Source organism: Carassius carassius, chromosome 8 (assembly GCF_963082965.1).
Source record: "Carassius carassius chromosome 8, fCarCar2.1, whole genome shotgun sequence".
In the NCBI taxonomy this organism is placed as follows: domain Eukaryota; kingdom Metazoa; phylum Chordata; class Actinopteri; order Cypriniformes; family Cyprinidae; genus Carassius; species Carassius carassius.
The window spans coordinates 3,512,301-3,532,687 of NC_081762.1; the positions used below are offsets into that span (position 1 = coordinate 3,512,301).

Here is a 20,387-nt window from a genome sequence, read left to right on the forward strand (position 1 = left end):
TAAATCGCATCCAAAATAAAAGTTTTTATTAACATGTATATAACAACACATTTAACAATGTATGTGCGTACTGTGTATATTTATTATGTATATATGAATACACACACATACAGCATATATATAAAAAATGCATACATGTATATATTTAAATTACATACAAAAATATATACATGCATGTGAGTGTGTGTGTATTTATATACATAAATACATAATACACGCATATATATTATGTAACCAAAAACTTTTATTTCAGATTTGATTAATCACGATGAATCGTTTGACAGCACTTATATATATGTAAATACATGTAAATATCTTCAAAATATATACTGTATGTGTGTGTGTGTATGTAAATATACACAGTACACACACATATATTATATGTAAATAAAAACTTGTATTTTAAATGCGATTTTTCGCGATTAATCATTTGACAGCACTATATTTCAACAATATACTGTTGTCATTGTAGCTGTGATGTGAACTTCCACATTCTCTTATAGTTATCGTTATAGTTATCATCATTGGTGTGAACGGGCGTTTTGTCTCTGGGATCGTGCGATCTTCGTAATGTCACACGACCGTGCTGATGTCCTCCGGTTCGTCCGGTTTCTTGGGTTTACTGGGAAGCGATTTTAGGTACTCAAGGTGTCGTCTCGCGTCTTCCTGGTTCTGCCGTACATAGTACACAACATAAGAGATAACCATTGCGAACCAGCCGAACATGGTCACCAACATGGCGTAGTCGGTGGTCCGCTTGGCCAGGTTGCACAAGTCCGCGTCCACGGCCAGGAACGGCTGGCCCTCTTGGTCCCTCAGCTCTGAACTACGGCACAGCACGCGCGTGGCGGCCTCATGGTTGTGGGCCATGCCACCCAGCGCCTGCTGCAAGGCGCAGTCACAATGCCAAGGGTTGTTGTCCACCATCACACGTGCCTTCAGCCGTGCGAACGCATCCTTGTGCACGCTAGTGATCCGGTTGTGGGAAAGGTCCAGCACTTCCAGAGAGCCCTCCAATCCGACAAACGCCCCCTCACCGAGGGTTTCCACAGCATTATGGGAGAGATTGAGCCTCCGAAGCATCCTCAAGCCATGAAATATGCGATCGGGCACTAGAGATATGTGGTTTCGGTCTAGCTGTAGCAGCTGGGTGTCCGGTGGGACGTCAGGCGGGATCTCCTTCAAGCGTGACAGACTACAGGTGACGTTGAGGCCGTGCGGAGGGCTTTCGGAGCGCTGGCAGGTGCAACCCTTGGGACAGGTGCTGGCAGACGGAAAGCACAGGACTATGAGCACCAGGCTCTGCAACAGCAGACACATGGGGATGGAGCGGGAAAGCCACAGGTCCAACGGCGTCATGCTGACAGGCAGTCAACATACTCGACACCCGGGCCGTTCACGAGAGCCCCATAACGGGACTGCGTCATCACCAAGAGCTGTGGGCCTCGTCAACTCTCATCGTCTGTTTGAGCCTGCGGAGGGAGAAGACACAGTGAACACATACACTAACAAGTCAACAAGTTAATTTATGGGTGGGAATGACACCTCTCCTCCATCACCTCTCGAAGAGAATGTGCCACTCAACACAGGGAACATACAGACCTCAGAGAGGCTTGTCAGAAAAACTGACATCAAGTGCTATGTGGCTTACTCAAGTCTAAGCAAAATCTACTCACAACTCTGTCAATGGATAATGTATGCACATTTTCCTTATTTGTTTTGTTTTAAAGAGTAAATGTATAAAAAAAAAGACCATTTGCTTATATCAGCAGTATAATAGGTGCATCGGATCCGAAATATTATCATAAAATTGTAACTAGGCTGCATTTATTTGATCATGACAGTAACATTGTGAAATATTACTTCAATTTAAAAGAATTGCGTGCTATTCAAATATATTTTCAAACGTAAAATGTGCTGCTGAAGAAACATTTCTTATTATGAACAAAGTTGAAAACAGCTTTTTCAGTTTTTTTGGATTAATGGAAAATTAAGAAAACATTTTTTGTCTTTAGTGTCACTTTTGATCAATTTAATGTGTCTCTGCTGAAATAAATTCTGAACTATTTTTTTTAAACACACACACACACAGCCTATATATTATTATACTATTAATATGATATAAAATCAGCATTATTTTGTCACCCTGTAAACATTGGGCATTGACTGCCCATATTGTTCAATAATTAGTATTTACAGTAATTAGGGCCAGAGCAACGATGGTGTGAGGATCCTACTGCAATTGCTCAATTTATTTTCTTCTTCAAAGTGAATTGCAGTTTTAAGGAGCCTAAACATACCCCAAAACTTTGCACAGGCGTCTGAACTGGTGAAAATGTACATCTGATATGGGAGGAGATGCGCCTTGTACTTTGACAAACTCCTCCTAAAGGTTTAATTGGATGATCGTAAAATGTGGTGAGGGTTAATTGCAAAGATCTTGAGTTTTCATTAAGGGGCATGTCCCTTGGCGGCCTGACAAAGTTTGATACTTCGCCATGAAACAGGAAGTTGCTGTAACTCAGGCAAGCAATGTCTGATCTGCCCCAAACTTCACATGTTTGATAGATGTTCTGTCCTGAACACATATCCATGCCCATATTCAGTTACAGTCATAGCGTTACCTGCTGGCCACAGGAAGTGACATGTTTAACACTGTTAAGGACTCCTAGCAACCTATTAAAAAGCATCAAATAGTGTTAAATAGGCTGGTAACAAGCTAGAAACATACTAAAACATGCTAGCAACACTTAGCTAAGTGCTAAAGCATGCTATTAATGCAGTGAAACAGGAAGTTGCTGTAACTCAGTCATGCACTGTCCAATCTGCACCAAACTTAACATGTTTGATGAGAGTCCGACAAAACAGTGCAAAACGTTTTTAAACAGAAAAAAAGCTCTGTTCTACTGACTCAAGACAAGAGTTGCAACTATGGCAGCTGAGAAGGCCATTCTTTGTGTTTTCATTGTGATTGTGATCACAATGGTGTGATTTCATTTAAGATTTGACAAACAGCACATAAATGCAGACAGAACGAATACAGTGGGCCTATAACAGAACATACAGAATTATTTCTGCATTCAGTAATCGGCACTAAAACATTACTTTTATTAAACTACAAGCATGCAAAAATGTAAAATTCACAGACTTTTTGTTTTTAGATGCATTTAGTGTCAACTTCAACACCATTTTTGTTGTGTCTGATAGATATTCCTCTGATTATACAAATAAAATATATCATTGGACAGTTAGGCCTATATATATATATATATATATATATATATATATATATATATATATATATATATATATATAAAACATTCCCCTCCTTAAATAGCTTGAATGTAGTTATCTATGGGATCATTTACAGCCAATCAGGCATTATTTTAGAATAACCCCCCTCAGATTAACACAAGACCTAGCACTGATCACCCAGTCAGGGTTTATTTAATAAACAAAAATATTTTACCACTCAATAGACCAATAAGCGAACAACTCTAATCCCAGAAAGCTTGACTGCAGTTTAACTACTTTAAATTGAACAACTAGTCAGGCAAACTAAGCAGCATCATGAAGGCACTCATTGAGACATTACAGAAAGGTCATCTAACATAAAGCGGTTGTATTTCAGGCGGGGAAGGAGAGCTATAATTAACACACAGTAACACGGAGCACATGCCGCTCACGTACATACAGTACATGACGCCAATCACGGATTGATGTTAACGACTGAAAGGTGAGAGATAAAAGCAGCTGGAAGTCGGTGTCACCTGCACATTTCTGAGTGCACTGCATTTAGTGCACGGAAATATCAGCGAACTGATTGAGCGGAGCAAACACATGCTGGTTTACAGAGGCATGCACATCTGGACCTTTTGTTTGCATCATGCATGTGAAGTGTTTTCTAATTTTGGAGCTGAAAAACAAATGCAGATAAATCAATATAGATGTAAAAATAAGTATCCCAGGCGTCCTGACATGACACGCTCAGTGACTGTTCACTATAGCTGAGTCGAGTGTGTGTGTGTGTGTGTGTGTGTGTTGCCTGAGGCTCTTGAGGGCCAATGTGGACTGACTGACTGACTCTCAGGCCCCTGTCCAGCTGATGTAATGCGTGGATGTGCCACATGGGATATATGATGGCAGATCTCATGCGTTTTGGTGCAGACTATTACAACTGACAGGCCATCACAGAAAATGAGAAAATGATCACTCATAAACTGTCAACAACAAAATACTCTGTGAATCTTTCCACAAATTTTCCCCTTAAGGATTAAAAAAGGTCTTGATTGAAGCGTTATGAGCCTTTTACAATCCGACCAGCTCATACATGATTAAAAAACTTACAAACTTTCATTTGAAGAAAAAAAGTGTCAGACAAAAATATAAGACCTATATATATAAGAATATAAGAATATTAACCATGGATTCACTACAAAAAAATAACCCCAAGTTATTCTAGTTAAACTACGGTAACACCAAATTAATCATGTTTTGCTACACTAACTTTAAGCATGGTACATGTATTAGTAGTAAAACTGTAGTTACATAAATTATAATCAATCGCCAAAAAAAACAATGGTTACTACACTTTCACTATAATAAAACCATGATTAATTATCGTAAGGGAAGCACTGCAAATGAAGTAATCGGATTAAAAACAATGGAGAAATATATTGCTTTAAAGAATTATTTAATTTAAGTTTACTGCAAAATATTCATATGTATATAAATATTTAAGAATTTCGAAAGCATAGAAAGACCAATTAGATCACATCAATCTTGTTTTGCACACCTCAACGCTCTGATTGGTGGAATTTTTCTCTACAGCATCATGGGTAATGTAGTTTTTCACCACTAATTCAGCTCTTAAACACAATTATCTAAAAAATAAGTTGAAATGAAGTCAGCAGACGGTTTCAACAAAAGCACATACCATCAATTAACAACCTCTGAGCTCAGTACATCTGTCTTTACAGGTTTATGAGTTATCGTTAAAAAATAAATTGCTCTATAGAGGAAAATGAATGGAATTTACTTCCAGAACCTGACTATCGCCTTAGTTTCCTGATTGATGGCTGTTGCCCATAGCAATAAAGCATAAAAGACCACTCATCCAGGAAACTGATGTTTCCAATAAAGCTATGCTCGTATTCTAAGTAGTAATCTATTTGAATAATTTCCTCTCAAATCAATAATCCATTTATATTTGTCATAAATTTACCCGCCTCACGTCAGGGTCCTAATAACACTGGGTTTATTCTGCCATTATGATGTGCTGATTGCATATTATCCCTTACTTATGAACCATCTAGTCTCTCTATCATCATTTGTTGTTTAAATATAAAACTCAAGTTTCTTATGGAGAAACACTTTTAGTTTGACATGGCTCCTCTGCATGGATGAATCTGATAGTTTGAGGTTTATGGCCTGTGGTCACCTTATAAGAAAGCTGTACAAGCCCTTAAAACAAGCAAGCAGACATTATTTTCTGTTTATTGATATGAAAAAATAAATAAAAATAGCATCTATCAAATGCCTGCTTTGGGATATCACGTAGGTATCAATATATGTTAAAGGGAATTCATAATGTGATTCAGACTTTTTACTACTAGAATATGATTATATTAAAATATAAATAGATTGAATTTTAATCTATTTGTATTTTAATATAATCATATTTTATATTAAAATTTCATTTGCTGGCAAATTACCCCCAAAAATATGCAACTTACAATCCTCCACATTGTGAGTAAATCACTTGCATATGTGATCTTCAATCTGGGCGACTAAATGATGTCTGATATTAGCCAATGGCTAATAAATTCTCAGATTTTACTCGCAAGTGTGTTATTTAGAGGCTAAGTATATTTAGCACATATATATGTTCACTCACCAAACACTCTCTGAGTGCTTCAGAATTTCAATCTCCATCAAGTGATCTGTGCAGTTTTTCAGTTCATCTGAATGGATGTACAACACACCTGTATTTGACGTACTGCAGTTAACTTTAAACTTTTTTGTCAGCCGAACCCCTTTGACCTAAATTATGTAGTTTAAGTATCCCCTGAGATTTTAAGTAAATATTTCAATTATTTAATGGCACATTAGCATGTTTAACTTTAAAAACATTTATTTTTTTATCAGTTTTAATAATATTTTAGTAGTATTTACATAGCTATTGTTATTATATATGTCTTTGCAAAAACATTTTAATTATTCTTTTTTTTCCATTCATTCATTTGTTAATGGTATTAACTTGCAGGCAAACCATGTGTACCTACTCACGAACCCCCTGCAATTCCCTCATCAACAACCAGAGGTGGTGAATTGATGCGCTACATTTAAATTATATTCTTTGTTGTATTTTCATGTCAGAATAATGGCGTTCCTTTGGAATTCTTCAGCCTTTAAGAACTGACGGGTTTCCCGGTAGTGAGCAGAGCTAATGTGCAAACAGCAATCTCATTGGCTGGCGCACACCTATTATCCATCCTGTTTTGATTTCAGCAAATCAGTTTGAGCGAATGCACAAAACCTGATTAATATTCATGAACCCAGCAGCTCATTAATCCTTAGTGTTCCTTAGTGCGTTTTATATTTCTTATTAGTAAAATTCGTATCATTATTATCTTTACACAATTTTTGTTAGTGTTTCTGTAAAAAAAACTAAAAAAAACTGAGTGACCAAAAAAGCACCACCACCAGTCCAGTTAAAATGACTAATATGCATTCTAACGTGGTTATCAAGTTTATTTCTAATTACTAGGGTTCGATTATTAAATAATACTTGATTATTATAATGCTTGACTGACTGATGTTAAGAGTGACTTTCAGATTGCGTTTTCAATTTTTTAACGTTAGTTTGTAATGTTGCTGTTTGAGCATAAAAAATATCTGCAAAGTTGCAGCGCTGAAAGTTAAATGCAAACGGAGATATCGTCTTTAAAATTCTGATAGTTTAATGCCTACAAAAATGGCTCGTAGGGACTACAACGAGCTTCTTCCCAGGTCTATTACATCACAAACCCAGATAAACCCCACCCCCAAGAAAGTAGTAGTATTTACAAACAACAGTATCTAAAAGTATGAATAACCGAAGCATGAACACATTTTAGACTGCACCCATAAACACAATCAAGCAGAGAAAAAAAATTAGGGCTGCTCCGATCACGATCGGCCGATCGTTATGCGCATCTCGTCAGTAAAGCCGGTTCTCTAATCAGTGGTAAATTCCCTCAGGTGCGTGATTTCACATAGAGCAGCTGTTACTACACAGAGCCGTTGTTAACTGTGAAGATGCGCAAATCCACGTTCATTTTCAGTGTTTATTTGGCATCTTCTCAGTTAACAACGGCTCCGTGTAGTAACAGCTGCTCTACGTGAAATCATGCACCGGAGCAGCCCTAAAAAAAACAGTCAACCACCTCTTTAAAAAACTGTGCCATTTTTCAAACTTTTATCATATATATCAGTCTTGCGATGAACCTTTTCAATTTTCAAATGCCAAGGTATGCATAGTGGGAAAGTTGAACTTAATATGAATGAACAGTAACAGTAAAGGTACAGTATCTCACATTTTACTACTAAAATAAGATTAAAATATATTGAAATATGATTATTAAAATGAAATTTATTGTTAAATTACCAAAAATATGTACATAATTTATTACAAGTGTACAGTTATAGTAAAGTAAATCCATTTTGTGATTCAAATATTTTACTAAATAACAATAAATAAAAATAAAATATATTCATATTTATTAAATACTAAAATATAATTTGATTAAACACTTTACATAATTTAGAGTAGCATATGAGTATTATTATATTACAACCCGAATTCCGGAAAAGTTGGGACGTTTTTTAAATTTTAATAAAATGAAAACTAAAAGACTTTCAAATCACATGAGCCAATATTTTATTCACAATAGAACATAGATAACATAGCAAATGTTTAAACTGAGAAAGTTTACAATTTTATGCACAAAATGAGCTCATTTCAATTTTGATTTCTGCTACAGGTCTCAAAATAGTTGGGACGGGGCAGGTTTATCATGGTGTAGCATCTCCTTTTCTTTTCAAAACAGTTTGAAGACGTCTGGGCATTGAGGCTATGAGTTGCTGGAGTTTTGCTGTTGGAATTTGGTCCCATTCTTGGCTTATATAGATTTCCAGCTGCTGAAGAGTTCGTGGTCGTCTTTGACGTATTTTTCGTTTTAATGATGCGCCAAATGTTCTCTATAGGTGAAAGATCTGGACTGCAGGCAGGCCAGGTTAGCACCCGGACTCTTCTACGACGAAGACATGCTGTTGTTATAGCTGCAGTATATGGTTTTGCATTGTCCTGCTGAAATAAACAAGGCCTTCCCTGAAATAGACGTTATTTGGAGGGAAGCATATGTTGCTCTAAAACCTTTATATACCTTTCAGCATTCACAGAGCCTTCCCAAACATGCAAGCTGCCCATACCGTATGCACTTATGCACCCCCATACCATCAGAGATGCTGGCTTTTGAACTGAACGCTGATAACATGCTGGAAGGTCTCCCTCCTCTTTAGCCCGGAGGACACGGCGTCCGTGATTTCCAACAAGAATGTCAAATTTGGACTCGTCTGACCATAAAACACTATTCCACTTTGAAATAGTCCATTTTAAATGAGCCTTGGCCCACAGGACACGACGGAGATTCTGGACCATGTTCACATATGGCTTCCTTTTTGCATGATAGAGCTTTAATTGGCATCTGCTGATGGCACGGCGGATTGTGTTTACCGACAGTGGTTTCTGAAAGTATTCCTGGGCCCATTTAGTAATGTCATTGACACAATCATGCCGATGAGTGATGCAGTGTCGTCTGAGAGCCCGAAGACCACGGGCATCCAATAAAGGTCTCCGGCCTTGTCCCTTACGCACAGAGATTTCTCCAGTTTCTCTGAATCTTTTGATGATGTTATGCACTGTAGATGATGAGATTTGCAAAGCCTTTGCAATTTGACGTTGAGGAACATTGTTTTTAAAGTTTTCCACAATTTTTTTACGCAGTCTTTCACAGATTGGAGAGCCTCTGCCCATCTTTACTTCTGAGAGACTCTGCTTCTCTAAGACAAAGCTTTTATAGCTAATCATGTTACAGACCTGATATCAATTAACTTAATCACTAGATGTTCTCCCAGCTGAATCTTTTCAAAACTGCTTGCTTTTTTAGCCATTTGTTGCCCCCGTGCCAACTTTTTTGAGACCTGTAGCAGGCATTAAATTTTAAATGAGCTAATTAAGTGGATAAAAGTGTAAAATTTCTCAGTTTAAACATTTGCTACGTTATCTATGTTCTATTGTGAATAAAATATTGGCTCATGTGATTTGAAATTCCTTTAGTTTTCATTTTATTAAAATTTAAAAAAACGTCCCAACTTTTCCGGAATTCGGGTTGTATTAAATATAACTTAATTAAATTTTCACTTTTTCACATTAAGTTACATATAACCAAATTTCTGTAGAATTACAGTAGAAATATTTATTTTTCTATTCAAATGACCAATAAGAAAGGAGGGGGAGGGGTGTAAGCAGACTTAAATGATTGTTGAAGTCTGTCGTTTTACCCACCAAAGCCCAGGTTTTTTTTTTAAAGAAACAAATGCATTGAAAATCATTCACCATAAGATCAATAACATGCATTTAGAAAATTAGTTGGGTGACTTCAGTACATGTCGACTTTAAAAATGTAAAACATCTGTGCAAGATGCACTCTCAAGTATTAATATTGCATGTAATTTGCTTCCGGGGAGCACCTATTTTCTTCTAAGGATGTGTAGAAATTTATTAGACACTGGTTATGAATTACATAAATTACAGATGCTCTCGGCATTAAAAGAATGAGTGCATACATACTAATCATGTATGGAAGAGTCATAATAAGACTGACATCAGGTTTTAATATTAAAACACATTGATCCAGATTAACAGGCAGCGCTTGGATCTAGGCCACAGCTCTAAGAAAGCCAAACAGATTCTAAAGCTTTTATCACTACCACTGCCATCAACATAACACATTAAATTCATAATGTGAAGATCATGGAGCCAGGGGAAAGAAAACATAATGGCTTTCTTGTGCTCTCAATTATTCATTCATTCAATACAGCTTTGAATCAGTGCAAAAAATTGTGTTTGGCTGATATTTTATTCGATTTCCACATAAACAAGCAATGTCTGGTGGAGAAATGGTACAGATATATATGTATTTTTTTTGATGCATTTCTATTCTTACACATGCATTATACGTCTCATTAGATTTGAGAGAAGAATTAAAACAGGGAGATCTTATAGCACAAAGAATCAAATATAGTTTTTAGACACTATTGCTCACTTCAAACAGCAGATCTGAATCTGACTTTGAAGTAGTCTAGTGTCAAATATGATAACAATCCAATCAGATAGAAGCAGCATCTGAGCTTTGATCCAATGCATTATCCCTGATTTATTCCTAGTGGCTCTGGCATGAAATCTGACCCTTCCGGTGTGATCAAAGCGAACATCACCTTCTTCCAGCAATTTCACAAGCAGACAGCATCTCAAAGGCAGGTCGAAATCAAAAAGCCAAGTGCTGAAAATAACTTTTCTCGACTTGTAAAGCAGCGAAGAGAGATTTAACAGATTACAGCCGAGGGTCTCCACACCCTAGTGAACGTGAAGCATGATTGCATTCAATAAGCATGATTATTAGTTCCATTATGAGACGAATCAATAACTGCAAATAAGTTGCTCATGCATGGCTGGTTTAGATAAATCTGACATGCCTGCTGCATGCAAATCCAAAGAGCACAATAAAAGCCATCAATGACCTGTCAATTGCTATTCAAAAGGTGCATATCATTTGAAACGGTGCAATAATTCACTCACATACAAACACCAGCTGATGCACGTACAATAAGCTCATTTTATACCATGTAGTTCTCAGCATGCAAAATGCATATGTGACACAGACGAATTCATGTCAGTCATGTGTGTTTATGTGTGGCTGAGCAACAGGCGACATGCGTTTGTCTCTTACCTGCGACAGAAACACTCATCGATCGCCGCATCCGTGACTCTCACATCTTGGGGGAATCATTTAAACACTTGATATGACGCTCTCGCTCGTTATTTCACGTGAGCTCTCTCATATTTTGGAGATTGTTGCCTTATGTTCGTGGCAAAAGCCACGGGAGTAACTGGGAGGGGTTCGATCGCGCCGTGGTAGTGCCGTCTGAATCGCGAGCGAATGGTTCTTTTGAACCGATTCCTCGGACTGATTCAGTCGAGCCGATTCGCAGCGTGTATACATTACAGTCTTAGGGAGGAACAAAATGTTTGCGATATTAAGAACAATTAATAATACTATAATACATAAAACAATTGCACTAATGCTTCTTGAAATCGTAAAAGAATCCACAAAATCACTGTTATGGATGATGGTGGCTAATGAAACACCTGTTTGCACGAGATACACTTTCCAAGAGGGACATTATTGTTAATGTTTTATACACTAAAATTAGCATGATAATAACAACACGGCATCTGACACATCTACGTATAAAACTCCCCGCTAAAAAAATAAATAAATTGTTACAACAAAATAAAACGTAAAATGGACTACTAGGAAACATTTTTGTGATCAAAACAATCTGAGAATTGCAGTTCACTGTTGAAACGAACGACCTGAGCGAACCGATTCGCTCAAATGAATCATCCTTCCCAAAACACCATCTCTCGGTAGCGCACGCGTAGTGTGTGTGTGTGTGTGTGTGTGTGTGTGCGTGTGTTTATGTGTGACTCCAGCCCTTGTTTCTGTCATTTTCGGCTTTAAAAAGTCGAAGTTAGTCTTTCTGAAGGATCCCACGTCAATATGAGAAAGGAAATCCACATCAAACACGTTTTGAGACTTGTTTAAGTGCTCAGGTACTCTGACGACTCAGAGTAGGCTACTGTGGTGATACCATAATAGTCATTTAATGTTAGAGATTTGGATACCCTGATACTTTAAAAATGTTTTAAAGGTTCCAAAAGGGTGTTTTTGCAGTGATTCCATAGAGAGAGAAAAAATTGGTAACCCATAAGAACCTTTTAATGATCAGTCTCTTAAATAACCTTTTTGAAGAACATTTAAAAAAGCTAAAGAACCTTTTCTGCATTTGAAAGGTCCCATGAATGTTCAATGTTCTTCATAGAACCATTGATGCCAATAAAGCGCCTTTATTTTTAAGAGTGTATCTACTGTACATGATACTGCAAGGCACTTTAACATGACTATAGTTTAAGTCAGTTTCTGTGTAGACGAAACCCTTAAAATGTTGACAAAAAAATGAATCCATTGAACATTTTAGCCATTATTACACAGGACAAACTGTTTAGTTCGTTGGATCACTGGGGCATGTTGTCACACTGAATCCTGACATTAAATAACCCGTTTAGGTTTTTCAGCAGAACTTTACATTAAAATAAGATGATACCATTATTGTGCAATAAACAGTAAAGCTGTTTTTCAGTGCTTTTCAACATGCATTCTGCACATGACAGCAGTTTATTATTACTATTGTTTAGGAAATTTGATCTGAAAACAAGTAACTCATAGTATAGGGGTTAAAATCTGAATAACTAAATCACTGAGGCTTCCAACTCTCTCAACGACTGACACATGAGCCGTGCCCTTGAAGTGGTTTTAAACCTCAGGATACTCCAGGTTGACCATGATGCACTGTGTGTCGGCATCAGCTAAATGACACATTAGTGATATGACCACTCATGATCAATCATAATCGCTTCAGCTCCACAGTTCAGTAACTGTTTTGATAGTTTGACTGTAAATACGAGCAAGCGGCGTGTTTATTGCACGAGGAGCTGTCTCAGTGCTCATTCAATGTCAGCGTGCCGTGCAAACCCAGCAATTAGCTGCACTGTCCTCGACAAACACTGTCTGTCTGCGATAAAGGCAGCTCATCCGTTAGACAAACTTGCATTGCACCAAATATCAATCACTGTAGCTAATCAGTCATAGCAAAGGTGATCAAACGCCGTTATGACAGAAAAACATCCATCAGCACAAAATAATCTGAAGATCCAGTTACTGGCCGTTTAAACCAGCTGAGCTTGCAATCCCAGGTCTTAAAAACACGATAAATCAAAAACGTCAGCACAGAAGATATACCTTTTTATCGTTGTGAAAATAATTGAGTGTTTCATGCACCTTACACTTCTTTGTCAAAGCAAAAAGAGTGTTTTGCAGCACGATAAACGAGTTTGTTTGTGACACGCTCCAACGACAGCTGCGGTATTGGCTTGATATGATTTCCAAGAACCAAATTGGCAGGATGCCACTGTAGCATGTAATTAAGAGTTTCCCCTCCGTTCTGTGCAGCAACGATACATTGAATTTGATTGGCAAACAAACCGAAGTAAAACAAAAGAACGGCAAACAAAACCAAACTGCTCCTTCATTAATTTGCAAAGGGACTGATTTGGAACAAGACATTTACATTCCTGCTTTTGAAAGGTCATGCTTTGTAACGCTCATTTGCATACTAAGTGCCTAATTATTTTGCAGCCAATAGCAGGTATGTGATGATGTGTGAAGGATTGGCTGGTCATCAGTCTTTAACCGCATCCGAATACAATCACTGCTTAATCAGACAGTCTGTGTCAGTAAATTAACCTAATTAGACCTAATAACAACACATCTCCTGTACATAGACCCTGTGCATTCACATGCACATGCACTTTCTCTCTTTGGCTGTTTGGAATGACACTGCCATGTTACCCAGACTTTTTGCAGTATGCAATATGGATACAATGCACATTATATGTATGCATTGTATGCACAATGATCTGTCCCAGCCGTCTAAGATCGTTTTGCTAATATGCTGTTATGAAAACATAAAGAAATAAAAATATTCCATTATGTATGAATAACATTTTTAATTATGTATAAATAAAACTTTTGTGCTGATATTTTGAGAACATCATTAAAGACCAGATATTTTTGTCAGATATTAACGTTAGAAGAATGTTTGTTCATAAAATGAAAAACAGTGTTACCATTTACATTTGCTAAATCTTTGAATAGTGTAGTAGTGTAAGTAGAACAAAAGCACACTGTAAAATATCCACATTTTCATTCTAATTTAACATATGTTTTTTTAAAGCAACTTGCAAATCTCAGTGTGATTGACGTCATTATGAATGAGGTAATATGAACGAATAATTTCTGACATTTCAAAAGAGTTTTACACAAAAATCGGAAAAATCTAAATAAATGTATTTATTTCCGTGTTGATACCTAGACTTTTTTTCTCTATTGGTTATTCATAAAAACATTACTGCCTGGCTTACATGTCTGCTAGTTTTTTTTTAACAGTATGCAGAAGTGCCTAACTTTTCAAACAGTAGTGTGCTAGAGAGTTGTTTCACAAAGGAAAGCAGTTGACCAATGCTTTTTAAAATGTGCATTTAAAAATATTTAATTTACCATTTTATTGTTTTATTATAAAATATTTTTGCAATTAAATATATAGTTTAATTATTTTATTTTATTTAACTACATTTTAAAACATGCATGCATGTATAGTTTTAAATATGACTACTAATTTGTGCATTAAAAAAATATATATTTTCAATTATTAAATTAATAACTTATTCCTTCATTTTTATTTTCAAGTGTCACTCCCAATCGTCAAATTATTTTTGGCAGCACACTGAAAATAATTTAATGTATATTATTAACTTAAAAAAACAAAGAAATACCAAATAACACATTGAATAAAATTAAGTTTTGTACGTTTTTTACAGTGTAATGTCCAAGTTCAGTGCATTGGATTGTGGGATACAGTAGTGATCAGTTTTATGCTGCGCGGGTTACTATGGCACTCGCTGAATTAAACATGCAACATAGTGTGGTCATGTGACAGCGATGTAGTACACTACTTTTTGAAACATTTATTGTTGCATTCAGCAAACTACTTCACAAACTATTTTTAAAAAGCTATGCAACATCACATCATCACTCTAAAGTGAATATGATGCTTGGATTAAAGTGCCCATCAAAAATCTCTGCTGAGTGTTTTAATGGCTAGATTTCTGATTATTAGATTGCTGTAGAGATGTGATACGTGCTTCTACTCCATCTGATGGTATGCACTCACCTCTGATAGATGCAATAAACAGCTTTTTCCCATTTAATCGCTCTGCATATTGCATTACCATTTCCACACAATGTTTTCAACCTCCCTAAAGGAACATTTTCATCACATAACCTGATTTAAATGTTTCAGATCTCATCCGACCAACTTTTGACCCCTGATTTATTCGTGGCTCTGATCTGACCTTTAAAGTCAGTAAAAGGTCACGCTGATCGATGCAGAACATGAGCAGTGTCACACATCTGACCTCTCAGAAAATATCTACCGCTCGAACCATCAATGAGGGAGATCGCATGATAAAAGTGTTATTTATTCTGCCATCATCCATTGATGAAAAATGGAAGAAGCGGCAGAGGACATGTGTGGAATGGAATAATGCTACGGCTTATGACTGAGTAATATAATATAATATAATATAATATAATATAATATAATATAATATAATATAATATAATATAATATAATATAATATAATATAATATAATATAATATAATATAATATAATATAATATAATATAATATAATATAATATAATATAATATTTTTAGTTTTTTGTTTTTTGATTTCTTCTTACAGTGATGGTTACACTATAAAAAAAAACAACAACAACAGAATAATACAATAAAAATAGGCATTTCAGTTGGTCATTTTGATGGGATGCATTGAACAGAACCAGGGTTTACAATGATTATTATGACACATAATGATAATGCATATTTAATATTTTGTTTTGCTTGTAAATGAGAGCCCTGGTGAAGCATTCAGTATTGATAGTGAATATGAATAATGCTATTTGTTATTTTGCATTTCTAATTTTGTACAAAAATGTCTCTTTTTTTTGGGTTAAACAATCAGTCACAAAGGACATGTTAAAACCATTGATTGGTTTCCTGTTTATTTCATTTTTCATATTAGAAATAGGAATGGAAGGTCAAGTTAAGTGCTGCATTGTTTGCTTCAAATCAACAAACTTGGAATGCAAAAAAAAGAAAGAAAGAGAAAACAAGTGTTCAAGTTAAGAACATTCTCATTAATAATTCTTCCTTTGACTTTGGGCTCCTATAATTGTGTTCGATCTGGTTCACTGGACCCAATAATAATGTATTATTGATGATGACAGTCTTTATGATGGCTCTTCTTAATGGAGCGGGAAGGTAAATGTCCACCAAGGGTCCCAAAGCAACTTTACAAGACTTCAAATGCTCTCAGAATGAAGCATTATCAGGAATTATGGATTCTGCACCAAAGATCTTCCTGCATTAGCCTGAAAGCAAAATAAACACAGAAAACTCAATATGCATAATCATAATTTGTCATAATCATTGTAACCCCGGGTCCTGTCCAAAGCAATCCATCAAAACATTATATTTTATCATGTAGGTGGCTGTATCAGAGTGAAGGCCTTGAAGTGCCTTCAAACAAACAGATATATATTCAAAGAACACTTTGATAATCTTCCCACAAAGTTATGAAAAAGTTATATAAATGTTCTCTGAACATTTTACGTTTAAATGGTTATGTGGATGTTAATGAAACATTCCATTTCATAATTTTGCAAACATTATGTTAATATTGAACGTTCTCAGAATAAACAAGTAGTAACATTTAAAAACTGTTAGTTGAACGTCTAGCCAAAACATTTCATAGATAAAATATTCCATGAATTATGTATTAACGACATATTTGTGCTAATGTTTGGAGAACATTATTAAAGGTCAGATGACTTTAAATGGACACTCTGTTAACATTTCTGGAAGAATGATTGTTCAAAACCTTCTGAAAAAAGAAGAGATGTAAATGAGTTTGTTTCTTCACAGGAACATTGCATCACTTGCTCACCAATGGATCCTCTGTAGTGAATGGGTGCCATCAGAATGAGAGTCCAAACGGCTGATAAAAACATCACAATGATCCACAAGTAATACACACCACTCCGATCCATCAGTTAACATCTTGTAAAGCCAAAAGCTGCGTGTTTGTAAGAAACAAACCAATCATTAAGACATTTCAAACATTGCTTCTTGTTAAATTGTCCAAAATCCATAATAATGCTTCCTCCAGTGAAAAAGCCAATCATCTGTTGTCCTGTCACATCAGAATCCACCAACATATTTGTTTTGGCTTGTAAACAGCGTTTGATCTGAGCAGATTTCTCTCCTGATTCACAGCGAGATGACTTTTCACTGGAAAAAGCAATAGGACTTGTTTGAAGTTAAAATGTCTTAATGGATTTGTTTCTTATAAAATAGTAGCTTTTTCATAAGTCATTGAAGGACTGGAGTGATGTAGATTACTTGTGGATTATTGTGATGTTTTTATCAGCTGTTTGGACTTTCATTCTGACGGCACCCATTCACTGCAGAGGATACTTTTCTGAGCAAGTGATGCAATGCTACATTTCTCCAAATCTGATGGAGAAACAAATTCACATACATCCTGAATGGCACGAGAGTGAGGACATTTTTAGGACATTTTTATGTGAGCTACTGTAATCCTTTAGGGCATTGCTAGATGGTTTCTTACAGAGTCAAAGTCGAAAGAGTTGTGCCACAAGTCTCAAAAATCCAAAAAATATTCATGCTTATGTGGCAATTAGAGCCGCTGGATAGCACAATTACCCATCTTTTCCACATTAGGATTTAATCTCTCCCTCCTCTGAGCTCAGCGCCGGAGAACCACACATCATTTAACACTCCTGTCAGACGCAGGAAGGAGCCCCCTGTGACTCGGCTCTTAAAATGGAAATCACAGTACAAACAATTCATGCTTTATCTCACCTACAGAACACATGGCCAGGCGTTTGTGACACCTGTCGAAGTTTAGACCACAGAGGGGATGTTAGAATATAGTATTGTGTTTACAACTAATTTTGACCATCAAGAATCAAGACATGATGCTTAAATTTGCTGTTGCATTTTATTCGTCACACACTGTGAAAGGAAAGTGAGATCAAATGCATTGTGGGATAGTGTGTAGTATTGTGCCAAGGTCATCTATTTTTTCTATACATTCACAAAACTGCCATTCTATTCCCAATATAATATAGAAATACACTGTAAATATCAAATATTGGAGTACGTTTTACAAGTAAATACTTTTTCAGACTTGTTACTCCAACCTTTTTTTAAGTTTAGTAAATGTTCTAGCAGAAACAAATCTGTAGAAAAATTATGAGGATACTTTCCAGTAAGTTTACAAAGTTTCCTTCAGCACAATTGAAAAGTGGTAAAACACCTGTGAAAAAAACTTTTCTTGGAGTGAAACTATTCCCAAACTGAGTCCAATATATGCTTTAGATTTACATGTAGTAATTGTAAATATTGTTGCAAATATATTCTTTTGTTGTAAAATTATTCTGTTGTTGTAAATATATTCTTTTTCTCTGGCAGATATATGTTAAATAGTTTTTTCTTTTTTACATTTTTTTCTTTTAAAACAACATGGAATGACAATATTCAAAATATACAATACCAGATTTAGTTTAATGCAGACAAAAGCTGCATTTTTAACTTGAAAAGATTAATATATATATATATTTTTTGTATTGTTAGTAGGATCCTACAGTATGAAAATTTAGCATTTTTTCCAGTTTCATTTTAATTTGAGATAGTTTTAGTTTGTGTGTGTGTATGTGTGTGTGTTTGACATTTGTATTAGTTTTGTTTATATTATTATTTTAAGAAAATATATGTCTATGTAGTCTTTATTAATTTCTATTTCAGTTTTAGCTATTTAAGTTAAACTAAATATAAAAAAAGGATTGCATTTTTTAAGTTTTGTATATTTTATTTTATTTCAGTTAACGTTAATTTTATTTCAAATGTTGAAATATTCAAATGATTTTTTTTTGTGGTTCTGGTTTTAGTTTTAGTTAACTACAGTAAGCTTGTTTCTGCCGCTGAATAAAAGAAAAAAAAAGTTAATTGTGACTTTTTACCTGACAATTCAGACTTTTTTCTCCTAATTGCAAGTTATAAAGTCACAATTGCGTGATATAAAGTCAGAACTGCAGAATATAAACTCGCAATTATGAGAAATAAAGTCAGAATTGTGACGTAATAGGTCGATAATAGGTCCTTTCTTTATTCAGTGGCAGAAATGGGCTTCAGTATAACTGATTAATGCATGCAAATTTTAATGTGACTGTGTGCAGATTATACTGTGCATGAGGATATGGACAGACCCAGCAGCTGAAGGCTGATAAATTGTTTGAATTGTGCAGTTGAAGCCTGTTTCCATCTGTTATCCGGACGTTCTGTCATTTGTTTGTGGGAGGAACACACAGCGTCAGTGTTTAGGGAAAGGCAATGGAGAGATAAATGACAGCACGGAGGTGAAAAAGCCCTGGAGGATAAATGAGGCTGATGCATTCTTTTCCAGGCCTGTTTGAATTCAATCAGCCGGACAGAGCTGGACGGTTCAGTCACATGATGAAGCAGTTGGCCTGGATGATGTTATAGTTATTGATCACGAAGCTTCCCAGCATGACAAATCAATCCAGTCCAGACCTGAGACTTTATAAGCCTCACTACCTGTCATTATCGGTGCTATATGCTCTTAAAGGAATAGTTCATGCAGAAATTAAAAATCTTTATTTATCTTTCGTTGTCATTTGCTCAACCTTCCTATATGGAAAATTCCAAAAAAAAAATAGAAATAATAGAGAGAGACAGAGAAATGTTGCCCATTTTTAAATATATTTGAATTCTAAATCATTTAGATTTTCCAAAATACATGGTTAAAAATTATTTAACATTTATCTAAAATTTACATAAAGCATGGCCAAAATATATTTCATAGATATAGATACAAATGATAAAGAACCAAGAATACTCTAAATAAGTTTTAGTTCTTTTATAATTTCTCATATAATTTTGGGGTTTGAATATATTTTCAAATTTTGAAATCGATATGGTCTTGTGCATGTATTATCAAAGCCTTCCTTATATAAGGACATTTATTTATTGGACTGAACACATTTTATTTCTTTGCCCGTTTTTTATTCTGATCTGATGTGTACTCTGTAGTTTGACTCTCTGTGTGTCTCTTTGCACTTTCGCAGGCATTAAGCGCACTCCTGAGGGCCTTAAACTGATCCAGAGTCTGTCTGAAGCCGCTGCTGCTCACAAAGACGGCAAATTCAATAAGAGACATGGGGGACAAAGAACAGCTGCAGCAGAAACCTCAAGGACGTCACTGTCAATATACAGCCTATT

At 35.7% G+C, this 20,387-nt stretch overlaps 1 protein-coding gene across 1 annotated transcript; it reads right to left on the bottom strand.

Moving 5' to 3' along the window:
- Window positions 1-399: 399 nt before the first annotated feature.
- On the bottom strand, window positions 400-11,245 carry LOC132144619 (leucine-rich repeat-containing protein 3B). The gene is made up of 2 exons (XM_059555181.1): window positions 11,052-11,245; window positions 400-1,472 (listed from the first exon to the last, which is right to left on the bottom strand). The coding sequence occupies exon 2, from the start codon at window positions 1,357-1,359 to the stop codon at window positions 574-576; it is 786 nt and encodes a 261-aa protein (XP_059411164.1). The 5' UTR covers window positions 1,360-1,472; window positions 11,052-11,245; the 3' UTR covers window positions 400-573.
- Window positions 11,246-20,387: the final 9,142 nt, after the last annotated feature.